The 21279-nt window shown below is 53.6% G+C and overlaps 10 protein-coding genes across 10 annotated transcripts; 5 read left to right on the top strand and 5 right to left on the bottom strand. All coding sequences in view use genetic code 12, as the record gives it.

The window, feature by feature from the left end:
* Positions 1–702: 702 nt before the first annotated feature.
* Positions 703–1168, top strand: RPL32 (60S ribosomal protein eL32; the record flags this gene model as incomplete). Its single annotated transcript, XM_034157350.1, has 2 exons — positions 703–714; positions 791–1168. 2 exons carry the CDS (start codon positions 703–705, stop codon positions 1166–1168), a joined length of 390 nt encoding a protein of 129 aa, XP_034010769.1.
* A 111-nt stretch (positions 1169–1279) lies between these two features.
* Positions 1280–3646, bottom strand: PTK2 (protein kinase; the record flags this gene model as incomplete). Its single annotated transcript, XM_034157351.1, has 1 exon — positions 1280–3646. The coding sequence occupies one exon, from the start codon at positions 3644–3646 to the stop codon at positions 1280–1282; it is 2367 nt and encodes a 788-aa protein (XP_034010770.1).
* A 1341-nt stretch (positions 3647–4987) lies between these two features.
* Positions 4988–5800, bottom strand: SUR7 (Sur7p; the record flags this gene model as incomplete). The annotated part of the gene is made up of 1 exon (XM_034157352.1): positions 4988–5800. One exon carries the CDS (start codon positions 5798–5800, stop codon positions 4988–4990), a length of 813 nt encoding a protein of 270 aa, XP_034010771.1.
* Positions 5801–7317: 1517 nt separating this feature from the next.
* ATG15 (triglyceride lipase) lies at positions 7318–9051 on the bottom strand (the record flags this gene model as incomplete). The annotated part of the gene is made up of 1 exon (XM_034157353.1): positions 7318–9051. One exon carries the CDS (start codon positions 9049–9051, stop codon positions 7318–7320), a length of 1734 nt encoding a protein of 577 aa, XP_034010772.1.
* Positions 9052–9603: 552 nt separating this feature from the next.
* On the bottom strand, positions 9604–11412 carry DIURU_004477 (nucleotide diphosphatase/phosphodiesterase; the record flags this gene model as incomplete). The annotated part of the gene is made up of 1 exon (XM_034157354.1): positions 9604–11412. One exon carries the CDS (start codon positions 11410–11412, stop codon positions 9604–9606), a length of 1809 nt encoding a protein of 602 aa, XP_034010773.1.
* Positions 11413–11848: 436 nt separating this feature from the next.
* Positions 11849–13204, top strand: MAS1 (Mas1p; the record flags this gene model as incomplete). Its single annotated transcript, XM_034157355.1, has 1 exon — positions 11849–13204. One exon carries the CDS (start codon positions 11849–11851, stop codon positions 13202–13204), a length of 1356 nt encoding a protein of 451 aa, XP_034010774.1.
* A 1147-nt stretch (positions 13205–14351) lies between these two features.
* On the top strand, positions 14352–16004 carry DIURU_004479 (uncharacterized protein; the record flags this gene model as incomplete). Its single annotated transcript, XM_034157356.1, has 1 exon — positions 14352–16004. The coding sequence occupies one exon, from the start codon at positions 14352–14354 to the stop codon at positions 16002–16004; it is 1653 nt and encodes a 550-aa protein (XP_034010775.1).
* A 325-nt stretch (positions 16005–16329) lies between these two features.
* DIURU_004480 (putative peptide hydrolase) lies at positions 16330–17571 on the top strand (the record flags this gene model as incomplete). Its single annotated transcript, XM_034157358.1, has 1 exon — positions 16330–17571. The coding sequence occupies one exon, from the start codon at positions 16330–16332 to the stop codon at positions 17569–17571; it is 1242 nt and encodes a 413-aa protein (XP_034010776.1).
* A 502-nt stretch (positions 17572–18073) lies between these two features.
* DIURU_004481 (mitochondrial 37S ribosomal protein mS35) lies at positions 18074–18967 on the top strand (the record flags this gene model as incomplete). The annotated part of the gene is made up of 1 exon (XM_034157359.1): positions 18074–18967. One exon carries the CDS (start codon positions 18074–18076, stop codon positions 18965–18967), a length of 894 nt encoding a protein of 297 aa, XP_034010777.1.
* A 198-nt stretch (positions 18968–19165) lies between these two features.
* Positions 19166–21001, bottom strand: MSS4 (1-phosphatidylinositol-4-phosphate 5-kinase; the record flags this gene model as incomplete). Its single annotated transcript, XM_034157360.1, has 1 exon — positions 19166–21001. The coding sequence occupies one exon, from the start codon at positions 20999–21001 to the stop codon at positions 19166–19168; it is 1836 nt and encodes a 611-aa protein (XP_034010778.1).
* Between the last annotated feature and the right edge of the window lie 278 nt (positions 21002–21279).

A 21279-nucleotide genomic window follows, 5' to 3' on the forward strand; every position in this document is an offset into this window, starting at 1 on the left:
AATGCAGGGGAAGCCGAGAAAAACCAACGGAAACTGACTGTAGACTATTTGCGAATGGTAATATTCGATGGTGTTTACTTAGTGTGAGTTTAGTCAGGTGGTTTTTCGCTGTAATTTGAGACTTGTGTGTTTGCGTTGTAGAAGAGTGAGAATAATGCTATTTCCACCAATTATAGCGAAAAACAAGTTGAGTGAATACTTCGAGAGTAGTGATAAATTTAGAACGATGGATGACGCTTTGGGCGCCTAATTAAACCCCGCTACATTGTAATTAAACTACCCCATTTGCTACTGCCTATGGGTGTCGCCATCGTGCGCACTAAGCACTATTGGAGATAGAAGTGTGACATGTTATTAACCTCACCAACTACGATAATATCTATCTAATATGATGTTACCAGTGTCATCATACCCCTGTTAGGCAAATATTGGGGGCCCATGAGGGTGGAGTGTACCTGTCTTCGATGTTGGTTACCTCATCGCGTCACGTGCCTTAGGGTTCGCGCCCCGACCTCACCCTCACCGCCGCACCCGCGCCGGTGAACAAAAAAAGCCTCCCATTGAAAATCTTTTCCTCCATCTGCAAAAGTAAGTGTCGACGCCGACCCCAACCCCCAGGCAACGATGGCAACGATGTTTTCATCGTGACGCCGTCGTTCCAAACAGACGTTGGAGAGTCCCCCCTCCGAACCTAAGGCGACGATGGCGTCGTTCGTCACGCCATCGTTGTTTCAGGTTCCTCCTCTTTCAAACACAAACTAACGTTATAGTGGCTGCCACTGTCCCCAAGCCCAAGATCGTCAAGAAGCACGCCAAGGCGTTCAAGAGACACCACTCCGACAGATACGCCCGTATCTCGCGCTCGGGCTGGAGATTGCAAAAGGGTATCGACTCGGCCCAAAGAAGAAGATTCAGAGGGTGCACCGGTCCCCAACCCAACATTGGTTTCGGTTCCAACAAGAAGACCAAGTACTTCTCGCCCAACGGCCTCAAGACCTTCCTCGCCAAGAACGAAAAGGACTTGGACTCGTTGTTGATGACCAAGGAGTTCGCCGTCACCATCGCCGCCGCCGTCTCCGCCCGCAAGCGCGTCGGCATCCTCGAAAAGGCCAAGAAGATGGGCCTCGTCGTCACCAACGCCAAGGCCAAGCTCCACTTGCAAGCTTAAGTGTATAATATATAATGGGATTGCGATATGTCGCGTGATAGAAGAAATTGTAGACTACCACCAAATGGTATAAAAAAACATGTATTCACGTGTGTGTCTATAATGCAGTGTTTACTTGAGCAAGTGGTTGTGCTTCTTGATCTTGTACCCCAAGTCACACATCCCCAGCGTGTCCAACGCCGCGTGCTCGTTGGGCTTATATGTCCGCAGCAGCGAGTCGATCAACAACAACTCCACCTCCAGCTTGTTGCGGGGAATGTTGATTTGCGAGCCGCGGCTCGGCATCACCCGTGGCAGCGACAGCAGGATCAGCGTCATCAGCGGGATCCGTTTCAGCTGGGCGAAATCAGGGTGGACGCAGGCGTCGCCATGGGTGCCAGCAGCCACCATCAGCGCTACCGTCGGTGCCGGCGTCGGCACTGGTGTCGGCACCGTTGTCGGGTGGTCGCTTCCGGCATTGTCGTCGCGACCATCTTCACGCACGGGGTCGAGCGTCTGCGGCGGCGGCGACGGCGACTGCGGCATTGGCGCCGGGTACTCGTCTTCGGTATCGCCCAGAGTAATCGTCAGAAGCCCGTGGAGCATCGACGACGGCGCTTCCGCTATCGGTGCCACTGGCGGGTGGGCGTCGCCATAAGTGAGCAGCAGCTGGGAGTGGATCAGCAGCAGCGACAGCAGTGGCAGCATCGGCGCCGCTGGCGCCGCTGGCAGCTGCTCGGCGTCAGTGCCGCTATTGACGTTAGCGGCAGAGGCCGGCGGTGCCGGGGCTGGATCAAGCATGCTCCGCACCGGCTCCTGGTGACTGGCAACAGACCCGTGCAGCGTCACCCGCCCGTTGTTCGTGGTGGCCCGGCGCAGCGGGTTGCGCAGCAGCGCCGCCAGCGCCAGCAGCGATATGGGCACGTCATTTCCAGTGCCCGGAAGCACAAATGGCAGCACCAACTGGTCGGGGTCCTCGTAGAGACACATCTCCAACAGCTGCATCCACGGATCATTAAACAAATGGTCCATGGTGTAGCGGTATTGCGTAGTAGGATCACACAACTTCCATGCCACTCTCAGCGCTCCCTGGGACTGGAAATGCAGCGCCCACCGAAACTCGACCCCGGGCCCTTTAGGGTACCCCTTATTGAATTTGAAGTTGGGGTGCGATTGAGCGAAGCGGTCAAAGCTAAGCTTATAGTCGCGGTACTGAGAATTCAGGTTCACCGCCAGCTCAAAGGGGACACCCCCATAGATGATACAGAAGAGCAACATCCCCAAACCCCACATGTCCATGGCGAAGGGGTCGTAGGCAAACTGTTTCGCTTCGTGATCCTTTTTATCGGCTAAAAGCATCACTTCCGGTGGAGTATAAGGCGGCAGCCCCACGTACAGCGTCAGCAAAACCACGGGGGTATCAAACGCTCGTGGAGGGTGGTGGCCGTATGTCAGCACCCCAAAGTCACAGAGCTTACACACGCCGTTAGCGTCAAGCAACACGTTTTCCGGCTTCAAATCGCGGTGGATAATATCGTTTTCATGGAGCCACTTGACGCCATAGGCGATTTGCTTAAACAAGCAGTATTTCTCCTGTAACGGCTGGTACTTATAGGCGCGGCGGGTAATCAAATTGAACAAGTCGCCGCCCAGACAGTACTCAAGCACCATCCCCCAACCTCGAGTTAACGAGTGCATCTGGTGGATGCGCACGAGGGCGATGGTGTCGATGCAGTGGCGCAGCTCCAGCGCCTGTTTGGCGATGATGTATTCCTTCTTAGCGCGCTTATAGAACTCTTCATCCGTCTCCTTTTTCAATAACGTGAACTTCTTAAGCGCATAATACCGCTTTTTGTGGCCAATGGCGTTGATGATGCGCACGTCCAGCGAGCCGCCGTCGCCCAACTTGATGCGCAGCATGTCGATCTCCCACTCGTCGAATAAGTTCAGGTGGGGCTGTTTATATTCGTCGGGCAAATGGTCGTTGGGGTCGGCAACCGGGTGCGATAATACTCGCTCTTCGTCGGGGGCGCCCAGCTGGTAAAACAGCGACCGATTGCCGATGGAGTGGGTCAGCGAGAGACCCATCGGGTTATACACGATCTTATCGTGCGCCGGCGAATGGTTCAGCATCAGCGGCGGGTTCTTCTGGCGGATCAGCGCCAATTTAGCGTTGCGCTCGCGAATCTGTTCCATTTTGGCGAGGGTCTCCAGCTTCAGCAACTGTTTCATCTCTCTTGGCGGCGGAGTGTTGTTGTGGTGGTGGCCAAACAAGTGGTGGTGGTGGTGGTGGGGCGCCAGCAGCAGCGCCGAGTCGGGCGACTGGCGCAGCTGGGCGCCGAGGACGACCTCGGACAGCGCCCGGCGGAGGCCCAGCGGCGTGCGCAGCGGCGCCACCTCCGACGTCAGAGCCGCCAGCAGCAGAGACGACGCCGGCTTGCCCTTGTCCTTGTGGAGGAACCGCGACAACCGCCCGCGCTTCTTTTCGGTTTCCGTCATCGGTATGGGATTTGGCGTGGGTGGCGGCGGGGTGATTCAAGCAATACTAGGTAGGCAGCTTCAACAAATCAAACGTGAAACAAGCGCCCCGGGGCTCAGCCGATTCTTCTGGTAAAAAACAGGTGTAGCGCTGGGTGGCGGCGGCAGCGGCACTGGTGGAGGGTTGCGGAGCGCTAATGAATGGGTGTCGCACTTGTCGGACCCCTCGTGCCGGGTTTGTGCAGGGCGAAAAAAATGTGAGATGCCACGATATATCCGACCCGGGACCAGACACTATTAACGGACAGTAAGGGATTAATAATTGAGGGAAATGAGTCATTTAATGGTTTGGGGTTAAATTGGGGCTAGATTCTATTATTTCGTGGTTTATTTACCGTGTATATCGGGCCGGTTAGGGCGGTTCGAATAGTCATGGTCTGTCCTCGCATTTGGTCTTAGTGGGCTCAGAATGGTTGCCGTCATTGTGCAGGCAGCCGAAGGTTGGGTAGATTTCGGCGTGGAAGTTTGCTCGGAGAGTTACTACCGCAAATATTAGTTAGGGAGAGAGGGGGGAAATTAGAAAAGAACCTGCGTGGAACAGCCCTGGCCTAGGCCCCATTAGCAATCAGACAGAAACCTAGTGGGGCGAGGCAGAGTCAGAGAAAAGTGGGGTCACACCCGACACTGGAAACCACTGGTTTGTCTTGTATTTTATCGTCGGATGGCGTCATCTGGCTGCTTCCTATTGTCGGATCTCGGCCCGCGGCTGATATGAAATAGCTAGCGACTACTGCCGTTCGCACTGGCTGCTGATAATGGAGTCTAGCGAACTCGCAACGTGGGGGGGTGCGAAAAACGGGTACCGCCAACAACAACCCCTCTCGCCTGACCAAGAAATAATGAGCCGTTTTTCTCCCATTGACCAGTGCGAGGCTAATTTAGACTACGGGGCGATTAGTAAAATTATACAAAGCGCTTATTAAGCTAGGCAGAAGAGAGAGAACAATTGAGGGGTAACACTCTATGAAGAAACTAACCCAACCATACTATAATTACCGGTGTACTCACTAAAATCCGAAATGTGCGGTAGGGCGAAAGGTGGCAGGTATTGTACCCAATTTCCTATGGCAATTTGTTGTGGTGTTCAACGGGTTGCTATAATTATCTGGGGTCAGCCGTGCCAGGGTATGATTCATCAACAAATGAAAGATCCATCGTCAGATTCATATTGAGTCGTCATTATCGTTTTATTAGCTGTAGCATACACTAGACAAAATTCTCGTCAGGTATTATATTAGAATTTAATTAACTATTATTGCATTAATGCTGACGGAGCTGCGAAGGTTTGTCACGTCAGCTCATCTAAACCAGCTCGTCGTCGGCCTCGGCCTTAGCGTTGCGCTTAATCTTGAAGAAACGGATCCCGCCCAGGTTGTCGTCCTTGATTTCCGGGGCGTTGGCTCTGGTGAAGCTCAGCTGGTCGTTGTGGACGGCGCTCAGCTGGTGGGGCTGGTAGTACAGGTTGTCACCGCCGCGGACGGTGTCCATGTGGGACTTCCACGACGCCGACACCGTGGCCCACACCGAGGAGAAGAAAAGCACCAAGATGAGGAAGAACGACGTCCACATCAACGCCATCGTCTTGACGGCAACCTTAGCGTTGTGGCCCTTGAACGCATCGCGAGCCATCACCACCACCGCCGTCTGGAACGACACCCACCCGGCGGCGAAGAAAAGGGCAAACGCCAACAAGAAGGTGTTGTACTTGTCACCACGAGTGAAGCAGAACTGGGCGAGGTGGGTGAGGAAAGTGAAGCAGACAAAGCAGAAGGCAATGAGGCAGAAGGCGAAAGCAAACTTGGTGAGGTAGAAGTAGGCGCCGCGGCTCAGGTGGAAGTTGCCGGGGACATCGGTGGTGCGGAAGTTGTCCTGAGGGGAGATGGGGTAGGCGGGGCCCAAGTCACAGTCGTTGAAGTCGTTAGCGTTGCACTTGCCCCAGAACGACCACGCAGTGCGGTCCCAGCGGGAGTTGCCAATGCCCTGGGTGTCGGCCTCGAGCCACCAGAACTGGCGGATGGGGGTGTGGCTCAGCGAACCCCCCAAAATGACAAAGATCATCATCACGATCGTCCCCGCAAGGAAGAGGAGGTTACCAAGGGTGTGAAACCACTTCATCTTTTGTGTAGCGTGTGGCGGTCAAACGTCAAAAAATTTGGGCGCCCTGGGAAAGTGGTTGTTTTTTTATGTGTACACAGGCCCCTCGCCCACTTCGGCAACCCGCCTACTGTAACCAGGAGTGTTTACAATTGCTCCCGATGCGGAAGGAGGAACGGCGAGCGCTAGCAGCAGCGGGTTGCAGGCACAGCGTGACCACACCACCCCCCAGCCCCGCGCTGTTTAACGAGCCTACCGTCGTCGCCGAGCTCCCCCGACTAGCGAGCCAAATCGCTTTGACCAAGGTCGTTGTCACCGCCAAAAGTCGGAGGGGCTGAGGGGGTCGCCAGGTGGTGTGTCCTGCACACAGTCAGTTTTTCCTGACCTCGATTGCTATAAATTTCAGTTGCTCACTGCGCACTCTCCATCGTCAGTGTTGCTTGGGTTGCGCCTGCCACCGCCAGCCCGATGCCCCCATTTTGTTTCTCGGAAGTAAAGAAAACCCCCTTTGTGATTTTTGTGACACAATTCACTGCCTTGCCCCAGACACAAGCGTAGGCCACAAACACCCTGAGACAACGTTGCCAGGCCTCAGCCCCGTGGGGGCAGGGCCAATTGGTCCTTGTCTCGGGCCATCTCGTACGCTTGACGGTTTGAGCAATGGCTCTCCTTTGTCGACCCACACTACCCCCACCCCCACGACATTGTGTCATTGTGCGTTGTTCTGCTTCCAGGATGGGCAGAACAATCGCGGGCATGGGCCCAGGATTAGCGCACGAAAATTGGGTGATTGCCAAGCTCTACCCGCTACCCTAGTTGGTCATACATGCCAATTTCTTCATAGTAATTTGTAAAAGTCGTCGTGGTGGTCTACGCCCACGTTGGGAAGGGCTTTAACCTCCTCAGACCTCATCGAGCTCGCCATGCACAGAAGCGCAAGCTAGCCGCCACGGTTAGGGAGCGATGGTGCATGGTTTGTTTTGAGGATTGTCCCGCTCAGCCTCGTCAACCATGTACGGCCTGCCGCGAAAAGGCAACGCAACGGCAGCCCACCGTTTACCGCCTCGAAAACGACGTCACGCCACCCGCCGTGCCATGCCCCCTACGTCACCCAGATCCCCTCTCCCCCTATGCTTTTTACCATAACAACAAACAGCGTGTGAAATCCGTCTACTTCTTCATTCGTAAACTGCTAGATAGAGTGGGTCGAGTCGCTTAGGTAAGCGCCACCCTCGGGTTTTTTTTTTATTTGTCTTTTATATTTTTTTAGAGAGAGGCAGTTCGTATTGTTGTTGTGTATTGGTGAGGTTTTTCCCGGACATTAGCCTCGTTCTATTTTTGCTCTGGCGCAGACTCGAGCCGTATGCCCTGTCATTTCGGCATCGCCGATTTGTGTCCCCTCACGCCCTGCGATAGGGGGGGGGTGACCTATCCATGCTAATCGTGCCAATGGTTGCTGATTGCGTGGCTCATGTCACCAAACGTGTTTACAAATCGGCGGTCATCACTAGCGGGGTAAAGGGCGGTTGCCATCAATCTTAAGTTGCCGTCATCACCGCTTCGACGTTACTTTTCTCATCGTCGTCCCCCCAGCGGAGACACCAGCCGTACCAATTTCGCTCGAGACATTTTTGTGGCGGCTTGGCAGTCAGCAGCAGCAGGGTTTCTGTGCTTGAGGTTGAAGTTGAGGCTAAGGGGCGAGTGTGCGTTTGGGTGTGTGTGGGACGAGGCTTTTTCGGTCTTAATGGATTGGGCAACCACGGCTCGTCATCGTCATCATCGTCATCCAGTATAAACTTCCAGTTGAAGCAGTCCCGGCACGGTGGCTGCTGATAGCACGGCGCTGTATCATTGTATACCGTCAAGATCTCGTCGATGACGGTGTGGATGCGGTGGTTGAGCATGTTCACTCGCCACCCTAAGTCATTGACAACGTCATACACGCACTGTTTGCCTGTGTGGCACGCGGTCTCCATGGCGTAGCCCGCTAAGTTGCACAGCGACAGTGCTCCATTGCACACCCCCATGTAGATCGGGTCAGCGGTGTTGCCGATGTGCCAAATGTTCTCTAACAGTTCCGGTAATCCTGGTGCCAGCGGTAAATGAAGTCTCTGAGCTGGTAACATCTCTCCGGGAGCTTCGTAGGCGACCACAGGAATACCGTAAGTGCGTCCCACTAACAGTGCCAATGCTCCGCCAAGCAGATGGCCAGTGAGCCAGTAGTTATACTGGTCGGGTGGGTACATCTCGGTGACGTTTTTGTAGAGATCAAGCACCGCACGGTAGTAGCGGTCTTCCCGTTGGAGCTCCTTTTCAAGACAGTCCTGGCTGCACGTATAAGTAGAGTCGTAGCAATCACACACGGTGGTCCACATGTACAGCACCCGAGCGCAGCAGCAGCTGAACAACAAGTTATCGTTGGTCTTATCGTTAGGTCCAGTTTCGTCAGAGCCACCGCCAGGAAGTCCCGCTCCCAGCGTCCCCTTAATGCCAATCACCACCGTCGAGTTATCGTCCAGCACGAAAACGTGACCGCGAATACCAACATCATCCCAGCCGAACTCTAAATCTGGGTGGTCTTTATCTGGTTCCCACCCCGGGACATCACGCCAGTCCAGCTTTTTATCGTCCGGTTTAGGAAATCTGACGTAAGCATTCAGAGCGATGAGGGCCATGCCGATCACCGTATCTCTGTCGGTGATGTCCGGCACCACCACATCATTTTCCACCCATTCTAGTTCGATTTGACGCGCTCGTTTAGGGTTGGTTCGGGCGTAGGCTAAGTACAGGTCGATAAACCCCGGCTCGTGGCGTCGTTGAAGCTGACGGGCGCGATTGGGCAGCTCCTGTCGCTTCATAGGAATTGTCATCGTCATCGGATTATGCTCAGCGTAGGCCTGAGGCCAGTCGTATTCATGGTACGCTTGCTCAAGGCTGATATCGGCATCCACTCCAAATACTCGTTGTTGGGCTAAAAGCTCGGTCTGTTCCGTGAAGAAGGCTTCGGCGTGTTGTTGTTTATATTGCTCAGTGATATCAAGCCGTTTCACTTTCAGTTTGGGGTTGGCGGGAGCGTGCAACACGTGTCGTATCTGAAACGAGAGACTGGTGGGGCTGGTGGTGGCGCTGTCAACGGGTTGAGGGGAGGCTTCCAGCGCCACATGCAATGCTGTGAAGACAGGGTTTGCCTGCCTGTGTAATATGGTCCATGTTATCCCTAGTGTGACCACAAGGGCCACAATAAAGGATGCTAACCTGGGAATCGCCATCATGGTGGGTGGTAGATCACAACGGTCACGGTAACGCTTATCGGCTCACACTTTTGGGTGGGGTGCGGGTCACGTGGGTGACAGCTACATGCAACTCAAAAATTGACACCCGGGTCGGTAATCACAGCAAATTTTGCCAGAGTTTACCGTTGTTGAGCGTGATCAATAATTTTTGAGCTAGTTATAATTTCATTATGCTAGTACGTCGGACATGATGGTTGTCGACGAGATTTTGTATCGATGACACCCGTTGCCAGGTGATGGCTAGTCGTGATCACTTGATGGTGGCAATCGATGCGAATGGTAAATTGCGGCAACTCCAGGAGTCGAACTGGGGTATATGTATGAAGGATTTATCACGGCTGGGGATTGACGATTCCATAAATTATTGTCGTTGCTTGTGAAAATCTTTAGCGTTATATGTTGTGATTGCATCAACCAACTAGACCTAACTATTGGTGCAGGTTTCACTCTTAGCTCACTTTCTTCACTTTTCATTCAAATTTGAGGATTATTCACCAAATTGAGATTTATTCGTCTAATCACATTATACACTTACACCTTATCAGGACCTTTATCGCCACTAAACCAGTGACCAATCGAGTTTCCCCACCCGGTCAACGTATCAAGAGCACCATCAATCAACCCTCCAGCTGACTGACCAAGCGTTTTTCGTTGCGGGGTGCGGTACAAGTAGTCGTAGGTATTATTCTTCACCACTAAGTGGTCAACATCAAACGGCAACCCGGGGTATTCCGCCACCAGATCCATCCACCCGGGAGCTAACTTAGTGAGGACTCGGGTCCCGTTATTGGCAGCGGGCTTCATCCCTAACGAGTCACACACTACCGGATACACATTAACGTTTTCAAATGGCTGGAGTTTTAATGGGTACCGGTTTGAGCTGAAATATGGTCCTTCCGCCAAAAAGATGGCTCTCATCAACAACTCAGTATTGTTGTATCCATGAACCCCAATCGGTTTGAGCTCACCACCATTCAGTTCAAGTTTGGCTCGAGTGACCACTGAGTAACTAACGTGAGGGAAAATCCAGAGCGGAGCCATCCGGTAGGAAAATACTGAATCAACACCAAAGTGGAACTGATCGGGAACTTCATCCAAATGGTATACATCGTAGTTATCTTGCGCTTCCAATTCTTGAAGGCGTCGCGTAATGTTTGCCTTTAACGCCTCCAAATCAACTCCCTCTCGGGGACGTAAACCCCAATTGGGCCAGCCGTCAATGTGGTCAATATCATCAAGATTGACTAAATCGTCAAGGAACACCGTTCTCTCTAGAGAAGTAGGGGCCATGCCGTGGTCTGAGGTCACCACCACATTCACTAACCCACGCAATTGACGCTGTTCAAGCTGGTGCAAAAGCTCACCGACAAACCCATCGGTAGCTGTCAACGCCTGTTTAAGCTCAGGTCCAGCAATTCCATATTTATGGCCATAAGTGTCCACCGTAGGCACATAAGCCAATAGAAGCTGAGGCCGATCATCGTCAGGTAAATCAATCCACCCCATGATACGGTCGATTTTCTTACCGAGTTCTTCAGAAGCGTTAAACTTATCGTGAAGTGGAGCACCCACTTCGGGAACTTCCAGTCCTGGCCACATATGAACAGCAGCCTTAAATCCATGCAATTCAGCGGTTTTCCAAATAGGTTCGCCTCCTCGCCAGAAATCGGGGTCCATCGACCCCTTTTCAGGGTTAGTATTGACGAAAGGAAGCTTTCTTTCAGGGTCCCAAAACGTATTACCAACAATACCGTGATCACCGGGATAAAGACCAGTAATCAACGTCCAATGGTTTGGAAACGTCGAACTGGGGAATGATGGAGTCATATATGGACTCAGGTAGCCGTTGATGAACATATGGTTGAGGGTAGGGGTATCTTCTTGGGAAATGTAATGAGGATGGAAACCGTCGAGACTGACCAATATCGTCGTCGGCTTAAATCTGTGGGTACCGTTAGATACAGTTTCATACTCTAGCGGTCGGAATTGAGGAGTAGAGCCTCCTCCAGGGGGTACAACAATCACAAACGCGATGATCACCCCAACAAGCACGGTACCAAATAAGGCCAACGTTCCCTTAAATGTACGGTTAACTGCATTTTTCAACGGGTGTGCTGGTGGCGGTGGCAGTGACGGATCGCCACCATCCATATTCACCATCTCGTACGCCGGCGGAGACGGACGGGGTTTCCACCACTGGCGGAGACGCTCCTGCCACGTGGGCAGGCTAAACTCGTAGTCGAGCTCGTTGACGACGTCATCATCACGCTCACGGAATATCACGTCGTCGTCGCTGTCGTCCAACGCCGTCACGGGGGTGTCGACCGGATGCCTTATCATGATGAAAAGGGGTCCGCACCAACAATGATAAGTGTCTCGTGTAAAAGTGTCCGTCACCCCAGTAAAGGAACTTAGGGATTCCAGTAGAGTAATATAAAAGTAGATGATAATTAAACGGTATTTTTGGCTAAGATAAACGAATTTTGCGTTGTCAACCGTGCTTAGCTGGGCTCCTCTTCTCATAATGAACTCCGAGCATTTCTGAGGAATTTCCTAATTTACAATCACCAAATTACGTTGATTAGCTTTAACAAACCTAGACCATTAATGTTTAAGCATTATCAAAGCGTTTAGCCGGCAATATCACTTGTTTCGTTGTTGGTCCGTGATTTTCTAACTCCGACAGAAATTACCCGCGGTGACGCCACAATCGCACTAAGAGCCATCATCCACCCGGTGCGACCTCTACCCGAATAATACCCATATAAACCCAACCATGCTCGCCGCCACGAGATGCTTGCGGGCTCTGCGCCGCATGCTCAGTCAAACCACCCTCAATAACGGGCTCACCGTGTGTTCAGAAACGATGCCCGGTACTCGTACCGCCACCGTGGGCGTATGGATCAATGCCGGTTCTCGCGCCGATACCAACGCCAACCTGGGTACTGCCCACTTCCTCGAGCACTTAGCGTTTAAGGGGACTAACAGACGCAACCAGCACCAGCTTGAGCTTGAAATCGAGAACTTGGGGTCGCAAATCAACGCCTACACTCTGAGAGAAAACACTGTGTACTACACCAAGTGTCTCGCTCAGGATATCGACCAAAACGTCGACATTTTGCTGGACTTGTTGACCAAACTGAAGCTTGACCCGCGGGCGATTGAAAACGAGCGGAACGTCATCCTCCAGGAGCTGGACGAGATCGATAAGATGTACGACGAAGTGGTGTTTGACCTTTTACACGCCGTGTGCTACCCTAACCAAGACTTGGGCCGTACCATTTTAGGTCCTAGAGAGAAGATTAGAACCATCAACCGTAAGGATCTTGTTGACTACATTCTGACTAACTACAAGGGGGAACGGATGGCGCTTATCGGTGTGGGTGACGTCGACCACGACGCCCTTGTGAAGATGGGAGAAAAGTACTTTGCCAACATTACCCCTCTGGCTCCGGGCCAAGGGCTTGACCACGGTGACGTGCCGGTATTCTGTGGTGGCGAAGACAGAGTGCAAGATGACCTGATGCCCACCACTCACGTGGCTCTCGCCGTTGAGGGGGCGCTGTGGAGTGGACCCGACTTCTTCTGTGCCCTGGTGGCTAACGGTATCATCGGTACCTGGGACCGTAGTGTCGGTATTGGTGCCCACTCGCCCAGTCCGTTGGCGAAGATGGCTGCCACTGGTGGCCCCGGCGGTACTCCCATCGCCAACAGTTACATGGCTTACACTACCTCTTACGCCGACACTGGTCTCCAAGGGGTATACTTTACCACCGACCTGGGCACTGACCTTCGTCTTTTGACCGAAGCTGTCCTCAAAGAGTGGAAGCGGTTGCGCGAAGGTAATATCACTGACGAGGAAGTGGAACGCTCCAAGGCTCAGCTTAAGGCGGCGCTTGTCCTCGGCTTGGATGACCTGACGGCGATTGCCGAAGATATTGGTCGCCAGCTCGTCAACACTGGCTACCGTCTTCTGCCGGAAGAAACGTTCGAACGGGTGGAAAAGATCACCAAGAAGGACGTCCAGGACTGGGCCAACTGGCGGTTGAAGGGGGTCCCCGTAGCCATGGCGGCGGTGGGCAATCTCAAGACGCTCCCCCACGTCGCCGAAATCGAAGCAGCTTTACGTTAAACGAATATGATTAAGCCAAATGTATATAGACAACTACTATAAGTAAACTACGAATTACCCGTTTCTGTCATTGACGGGGTCAGGCAAGGGGATGATCATTCGGACAAGCAATTCCACGCCAATTTCTTCGATCGCTGAAATTAGACGACATTCCTGTCGAGTGACAAATGTGGCATAACTCGGGGAATACAATGCCAAGGCGGCGCGGGGAACCATCGACAACATCCCTGGAGGCGCACGGTAGTTACACGACGGGAGGCGTCGTCATTCACACGGTTTCTTTCGACAATGGTGGGCATCGTTCGGGATTATTTTTCCCACTACGCCGTTTAGGGAATATTGACAATTGACGAGGTACGCCTAGATATGTACGGTGACAAATGCCGGCACCGATGAGTAGGGCGGACAGGTGGGCCAGGGGGGCTTATCCGCTGGTGAATTCTTGGCTATCATTCGCGTGCAGGGCCCAGTTTCCCATACAACGGTGCGGCGCTCACCATAAGCCTGGTGGCCGTCGAAAGAGACAGACACCGCAAGTGTCGGCTGGACATGTCAAAAAAAGCAATAACCGCTGGTGCATCTGACAACGATCGTCGATCAATGACGGTTTAAGCCGGTGGTGATACCGTGAAGCGGGGCCGGGGTTATGGGGGATAACGCCGTTTCGTGGCCGAGTGATCGGCGGGCGACGACGATCTCCACCCGCACCGGAGGCAAAATGTGTCGGAGTTCTGGGGGAAGCAGAGTGGGGGCGAACTCACACGCTGCCACTGCGTCAATGCTGCCGCTAGAACTTTCGGCACCGACACCCTCAGTGAATTAGCTACGATGCTAATTAAACTCGGTAACCGTGAGAGAAAGCCGAGGGCCCGGTGTCAAATAATATTACGGTTTTCAAAAGAGAATTAGACACCGCCATAGCCCTATGCCACAGCAGTAAGCCACGCACACGTAGCCCCCACTCTCCCAGACCCTAGGTGTCGACACAAGATTATCATCGGGTGGCGGGGTCGTCTAAACCCGTGTTTTTTTTTTTAGCTCGACATCGATGTACAGCGATAGGCGACTTTATGCAAGGAAGACACGGTTCTGCTCAAGGTAAAATTACGCAGATAAATAATCACCGGCGACCCGCTTGGCGCCGGAAATGGACGACTACTTTCGAGTAGTGGTGACACTATTGGGCCCGCTCCCGCCCGAGTCGTACCTCGACGCCCGCAAGGGGCTCCGCACCCTAGCCGACTTCCTGTTGACACAATCGTTTGGCCTTAAAGCGTTCCAGAAGCGCAGCGTTACTTTCGGCCACTTATCGATGCACCCTACCCCCGTCGGCTCAGTGTTGTCGGTGGAGACCGGCGGAGTGTCGGTGGCTACCAAGTATACCGGTGCCCTCCGCCATCGCTACGTCGAAGGGTGTCCCCACTTTGCCCTTGCCGCCTACTTGTTCTCCCGGTTCCACATTGCCGACGATTATGGCGCAATCGAGTTGAAGAACATCGAGCTCAATCGATATAATATCGCCGACATCATGCTCCTTTGGGGCAACAATAAGTTCCAGCTGATCAGCTACAGCCAACAGCATAATCTGGCCACTAGTGCTCTCTATACTGCTGGCGTCAAAGGGATGCCACCGCTGTCGGATAATAAACCCACAGCGCTGGCAGTGGAGCACCTTGACCTTGCCCACTTAGTGGAACACGCTGGATTCCTGCTGGTAGCCGACTACCACATTGTTCGAGACGAAGTGCCGCCTCCCCCGGAAGTGGTGTCCCAGATCTTCACCTTTGTCGACACCGAAAACAATATTGGCACCGTGCGGGCGCAATTCCACCATTTGTGCCGCCAATTACGGGTGCTGTTGGTTCAGGACATGGCCTTAATTCGCAACCGGTACCCCCACCTGCCGCTTCTGCGCCACCCTCTCTTCCAGCTGAAGCAGTTTGACGACTACTGCGATAAGGTATGGGCATTGGACCCGCCCCAGTACCGGTTGGCGACGTTCCTGCTGCCGATACCGATGCCGTCTGACGTCCACCTGCTCCAGGAACAGCTCCGTCAGGCCCACGACCAATTGGTTCACATGCTGCATGACTTTGACTCGTTTGTGCTTCGCCAGCGCCAGCAGTACGCCCACCAAGTCCACTACCTCCAGCAGTTACGCAACGTGTGCCACGGGTGCTACTTGCTCACCTACAACTTCTACAGCCACAACCAGCTCATCCTCATCCAGCAAAACTTATCTAATGCCTCCCATCTTATTGAGACGAACCTCCATATTCTGCAAGAAATCATGGAAAACCAAGGGGTGCTTGGTATGATGGCTGACTCTATCAAAGCGACAGCAGCGTCGCTCGCCTTACCCGAGGACCCAGTATCAAGTCCCAGCTACCCTAGTGACGACGATACTCACGCCTGGCGTAAAGAAGTGATCAAAACGTTATCTCCAGTGGTACTGCCGCAACTGGCACTCCGGCTGGCTGTTCTCAACCGGCGGCTTCTGCGCCAAGCCACGACTCTCTACGAGATGTGGAACGATTTCAAGGACGTCGAACGTGGATTAGCAGCCCACAACATCACGGTGACGGAGTGGCTTAAAGTGCACGGGCTGCTGGAGCGTCAGTTCCGCCACACTCGCCACAAGATCATTAAATTCATTGAAGAAGAGGCGATGCGGCGCCAAACATCGGTGGACGTAATCAAGGACATGTTACACCGCAAAATGATTTCGGGCGACCGGCCCATGTCCCTTGACCAGCTCCAACGGATGCTTACCAGTGGCCGCCGCATTGACCTTAATTGAGAGACACGACACCCCACCCACCATTAACCCATACATTCAGCGACATAACGACATAGCGACATCTCCAGCGACAACGACTAGTTTATAATTAATCATCGACGACAGTTACTCACTTACATTGCTATCACAATTCTACGGTGTCACATTTACTGGCAACTACTGTAGTGCACGTAATGGAGATATTGTCCTGCACACAACCGCTCGACATTATATGTTTGGTGCATATCCGAAATACCGAAGCCAGCAGCCGTTTGCAGCCGCACGCGCGTGCTTTCGCTCACTCCAGCTCCTGTTTGTACCTCCGGGTGTAACCTCGTTCTCCGCAATGTGTGGCCGCTTTGCTCAGGGAGTGGATCTCACCGATCTCCCGCAACAATTGGGACACGTGGGTGACCCCACCAATCAGGCAAATACCTCAGAAAACGGCTCGGGGGCCACGGGCGCAACTAACGACATCCGCGTCGACGTGGGCGACCACCAGTGGCACCTAGACACTACCGCCGCCAGCAAATGGCACCCGCTGTTTAACATTGCTCCCACCAACTCGGCGTTGATCCTCTACGCTGATCCCAACCATAAACAGTCCAAGGACCACTACAAGATCGAAATGAGCTCTTTTGGCTTGGTGCCGTTCTACTTGACTCCCCCCGCCGACCAATCACCGGAGGAGCAACGCAAGTCGTTCCGCAAACAGCAGCTGCGAACGTTCAACTGCCGCTCGGATACGCTCACGCTGAAGCACCTGCGGGTGTGGAACCTGGCCAAGAACCACCACCGGTGCGTGATCCCGGCCCAGGGCTACTTTGAGTGGACGACGATCAAAGAGGAGAAAGTACCGCACTTTGTCCACTATTCCCATGCACCCTTCATCTTCTTAGTTGGCCTCTACGCCCACAATGCCCATTTCGGCGACGACATGCCTCAGCTGACATTCACCATTTGCACGGGGCCAGCGACATCGGACGACGACAACGACATTCTGTGGCTCCACCGCAGAAAGCCGATTTTGGTGGAGCCGGGACTGGAGGCGTGGTATAAGTGGCTCGACCCCGAAGTGGCCTTAGCTGACATCGAGGAGCTTGTGCTCAATACCAAGTCCAATCCGGCTTATAAGGATATTGAGATTTACCGCGTGGGGTCAGCGGTGGGCAACACGCGCCTGGAAGGCGCCAAGCTCATTAAGCCAATGGAACAGGGTTCCATCAGCGACTTTTTTACCCCAAAGCCCGAACCGGAAATTGGCGAGCAAGTGAAGGCCGAAAAGGGCAGTGGCGACGCCAACGACGCTAAATATAGCTCGGAGAAGTCTCGGATCAAGACCGAAGACAAGAGCGACGGTGATGCCGCGGATAAGACCAAAGTAAAGCGTGAGTCTGCTGACACCAAATCTCTGGTTAAAAAGGAAGACAATGACGATACCTCCGCACAGCAACAACTGCTGACGCTGACCCCACTGCGGAAGCGGAAGCAACCGTCGTTTGACATTGCCAACATGGTGACCACCAGTCCTCGCCAGCCGCGGAGTCCTCGGCAGAGTTCCCGGCGCACTCGCCAGAAGCGTCAATAGTGATGCAACCCATTGATGTCTTTCGCTCATGTGAATTTTTAGCTGCACCTCCCTTTTTACTGATGTGGCTTTGACAGTCAGATTTGCACCCGAGTCGTATTTTTCAGTTCTCATGAATAATCCACGGCCAAGGCCATTGTTTTGCTTGCAGGGTGCCAATGTCGCGCGCTGGGATTACGCCAAGTCACCTTACACTTTTTGATTTAAATTAAATATGTACTATTAGTTGGGGTCTATACAAATTTACACCTTCTTGTATCTAGTAGTGTGCAGGCCATATTCTCACACTCATGAGGGGCTTTGGTCGTCGCACTAGAGATCAACCATCAAAGCAACAAGCAACGACAAACACTTAAAAACTACGAAGTCAAACTACCAAATCTAAATCTTACTAAATCATTTATTTAATTTTTTTTCTTCCCTGATTTACCAGTTAGGCTCATAGACCACTCACTAACACCAGGCGTTTTTCACTCGCTCCGCGAAAAACTCTTCTCTGACCATGATGTTACGAGTGGCCAAGCGGTTCCAGAGCAACGCCCCGCTCTACCTCAACCCCCACATGTGGCAGGGCCTCCCTGCCGACCAGGTGTTTGAGCTCCACAAGCTCCGGCAGCAGAAGTTGGGCGACAAGTACACCCCGACCGATGAGGAGCGCCACGCGGTGCTCTCGACGGTGTCGGCGCTTTCCCTGGGCAAGCAAGGGCCCAAGCTCGACTACGTGTATGCCCTCGACAACTTCAAGGAGAAGTACATGAACAACGTCCCCGTGGCCCAGAGATCGGACGCCCAGAAGTTGTCCAACGTCGAGGTGTTAGGCCGCGGTGACACCCCCCACATCAAGCGCCGCCACGAGCACTTGACGAGAGTTGCGGCCTACGAGATGCCGTTGCTCGCCAAGTTTGCCCAGGAATACGTCCCGCTGAAGCCGAAGGAACTGCCGCTTCAAATGACCTACCACACCGACTTCAGCGACGACTCCACCCTGAAATTCAACCGCAAGGTGCTGGTGCAAGTAAGACTTGCCGACTTGGCGTTGACCAAGCCTCAGCAACACAAGTTCAAGCTTTTGGCGGGCAACAAGTTCAACTTGGACACCAACGTGTTCCACATGCTGTGCTCCCGCTACCCGGAGTCGGCGCAGAACGCCAGATTCTTGGTGGAGACTGTTGGAAAGCTTGTGGAAGCGGCCAAGGACTCTAGTGACGACTTTGCTGATATCCCCGTCGACCCCAGACACATGCGCTACCACATCAAGAAGCCTCAACCTAAGTTCCCCGAAGAATGGAAGCGCCCCGAGGACGCCCCTCAGGCCAAGCACAAGGTGGTGAACCGGTTGGTGGACCAGGTCATCGCCAAGAAGGACCAACAATACTTGGACGACATCTCGGCGTAAGCCACTACATTTGTACATAGAATACACTCACGATCAATTTTTGAAAAATGTAAGTTAATTTCATTGGAAAAACTCAAATCTGTGTTACTTTTATAATACTCTTCTGATATGTAATCAGAATGTCTGCAATGCTATAAATACTCGTGCGTCTAGTTAGTTATGCTTATCGTGTTCAACAACCGCTCGCCCCGAGAGTCACTAGGACGTGCCAATCTTAATAAATTTGAGGAATCTTTCGCCGTACTCCTTTGCTGGCACCGCCAGGATGGTGGGTCGTGGGTGGACCATCGACCGGAATAATGTTTCCACGCGTTTCTTGAACCCGTAGCGAGTGAGGCAGTCGATGATGCCGAGGTAGTAAATCTCCTGGAGCGGGCGATTCTCTTCGTTGGTGGCGCGGATCCCGCCGTCGTGGCCATAGAAGATAAATCGCAGCCGCCCCGGGTACACCTGGTCGGGCAAGTCGGTACGGTCGATGTCGCGGGGGCTCGTCTGGAGCAACTCGTAGCGGTCCAGCGACTTCGGGTCGAACATCAGAAGCTTAAGCTCGTCGTCATTGCCTCGGCTGACGTCGTGGATTCCTAGCAATAACAGGTAGTCCATGACGTTGATTTTCTCGAGGAAAGCGACGTCTTTGTCGAGCTGGTCGAAGAACAATTTCCGTTTTATTGGACCAAACTTTATCAGCGCCTTATCCTCGAGCCAATTGAGGTCCTTGAGGGTGACGTCGGATTCGGCAAGGAGGGCCAGCTTCTCGCTCGGGTTGACACGGGTCACCCGTCCCATCGTCAGCCCCTTTAAATCGTATTTGCGGTGGATGGTGCGGTGGGGCGGGAAAAGGTTGTTCATGACGACAAAATGCACTTTTTTCATGCCGTTACGCCACGGCATCTTCACGCGGTGGAGCCCGTAGAATTGCAGCACCAAGGTGTTGGGGTTATTCTGGACGTGGGCGTGGTAGTCCTTGAGGATGTGCAACAATTGACGGTGCTCCAGATGGTGGATGGTTTTGATGATGAAGCGGTAGTCACGCAGATAGTAGAAAAACAGCCCCAGCTTCCCCGGCAGCCCGAGCTCGGACAAGATGTATTGACCGGTGACCAGCACTAAGTAGTCCGCGGGGTCGAGCCCGAAAAGGCTGCGCAAGTCCCGGAACACCTCGGGGGCGTAGTCCTTAAACTTGAAGTCGTAGCGCGTCCCGGGAGTGTTACCGTTGCCTGACAGATTAAATGCCAACTTATTGGTATAGGTGAAGTCGTCATCGGTGAGCTTCTTCTTCACCCCCAGACACAGCAGCACCGCCACCCGGATGCCCGTGAGCATGTTGTAAGCCATGATGAAGTTCTGGTGGCCCTCGCTCACCTTGTTGCCGACAAGCACGCGGTCGTCATCGTACTCTTGCTGGCGGCGGCGGATCTTGCGGGTGATGTTGATGGAGTTGCGGACACGGGAGCCTTGGTCGATGCTTACCAGCGCCTGGGGCTCGACCCCGGGGTATGTGTTGCGCTTGTGGTGAGGTCCGACGTTGGTGTGGCGGCGCGTCGCTTCGAGCGACAACCGCTGGCTACTGGCGGTGTTCTCCTGCCTCAAAAGGATCGAGGATGCCGGTTGCGGGGTGGCGACGGTGTGGCGCCGTAAATTAGGCGGCATCTGGGGCACGGTGGACAGCGGCGATATCAGTTCGATGGCGGTGGGCGCCGCCGGTGCCAGCGGCAGCGTCAGCAACAGCCCTGCCAGAGTGGAGCTTAAGCGTTGAGGGGGGGCGGGGCGCTGACCCACGGGGTCGACCACGCTCAGAGCGGCGCTAGATCGGCGCCCAGGTGGTGCCAAACCCACGGTGGGGGCAAACAGGGGCACGAAGAGCTTGCGCTCGTCGTCGAGCTCGACGCTGCTGGGCAGGGTGTCGTTATCGTCGTCCTCGCGGACCTGGAACAGCAGCGGTGTAAGCGGGGCGTTGGTCAGCCCTGTATGCTGGTGGTTTGTCACGGTGTGTGGTCCGAAGTGGGAGAGCTCTCCCGGACCAACAACCTCCATTGCCGCTGGGTGTATTTTGGGGCCGTGGTGAGGTGGATGGAAAGATGGGTTGACCGCAGCGAATTCGCGCGAAAAAGGCGCCATACCAAAACGAGGCGGTACCGGTGTTTTGAAGGATAGAGGTTATCGACAGAGGCAAGGGGTGGGGCTAAGGGGGCGACGCTAAGCAATCTTGGCACGCAAATAGATAGCGAAGAAATAACGACACCCAGCTAAGAAATTAAACGTTGGTTATGTGGATAATACCCGGCGCTGATGTCGGGTGAGGGGGCGCTGCG

Source organism: Diutina rugosa (assembly GCF_008704595.1).
Source record: "Diutina rugosa strain CBS 613 chromosome Unknown scaffold33_size146325, whole genome shotgun sequence".
Classification (NCBI taxonomy): domain Eukaryota; kingdom Fungi; phylum Ascomycota; class Pichiomycetes; order Serinales; family Debaryomycetaceae; genus Diutina; species Diutina rugosa.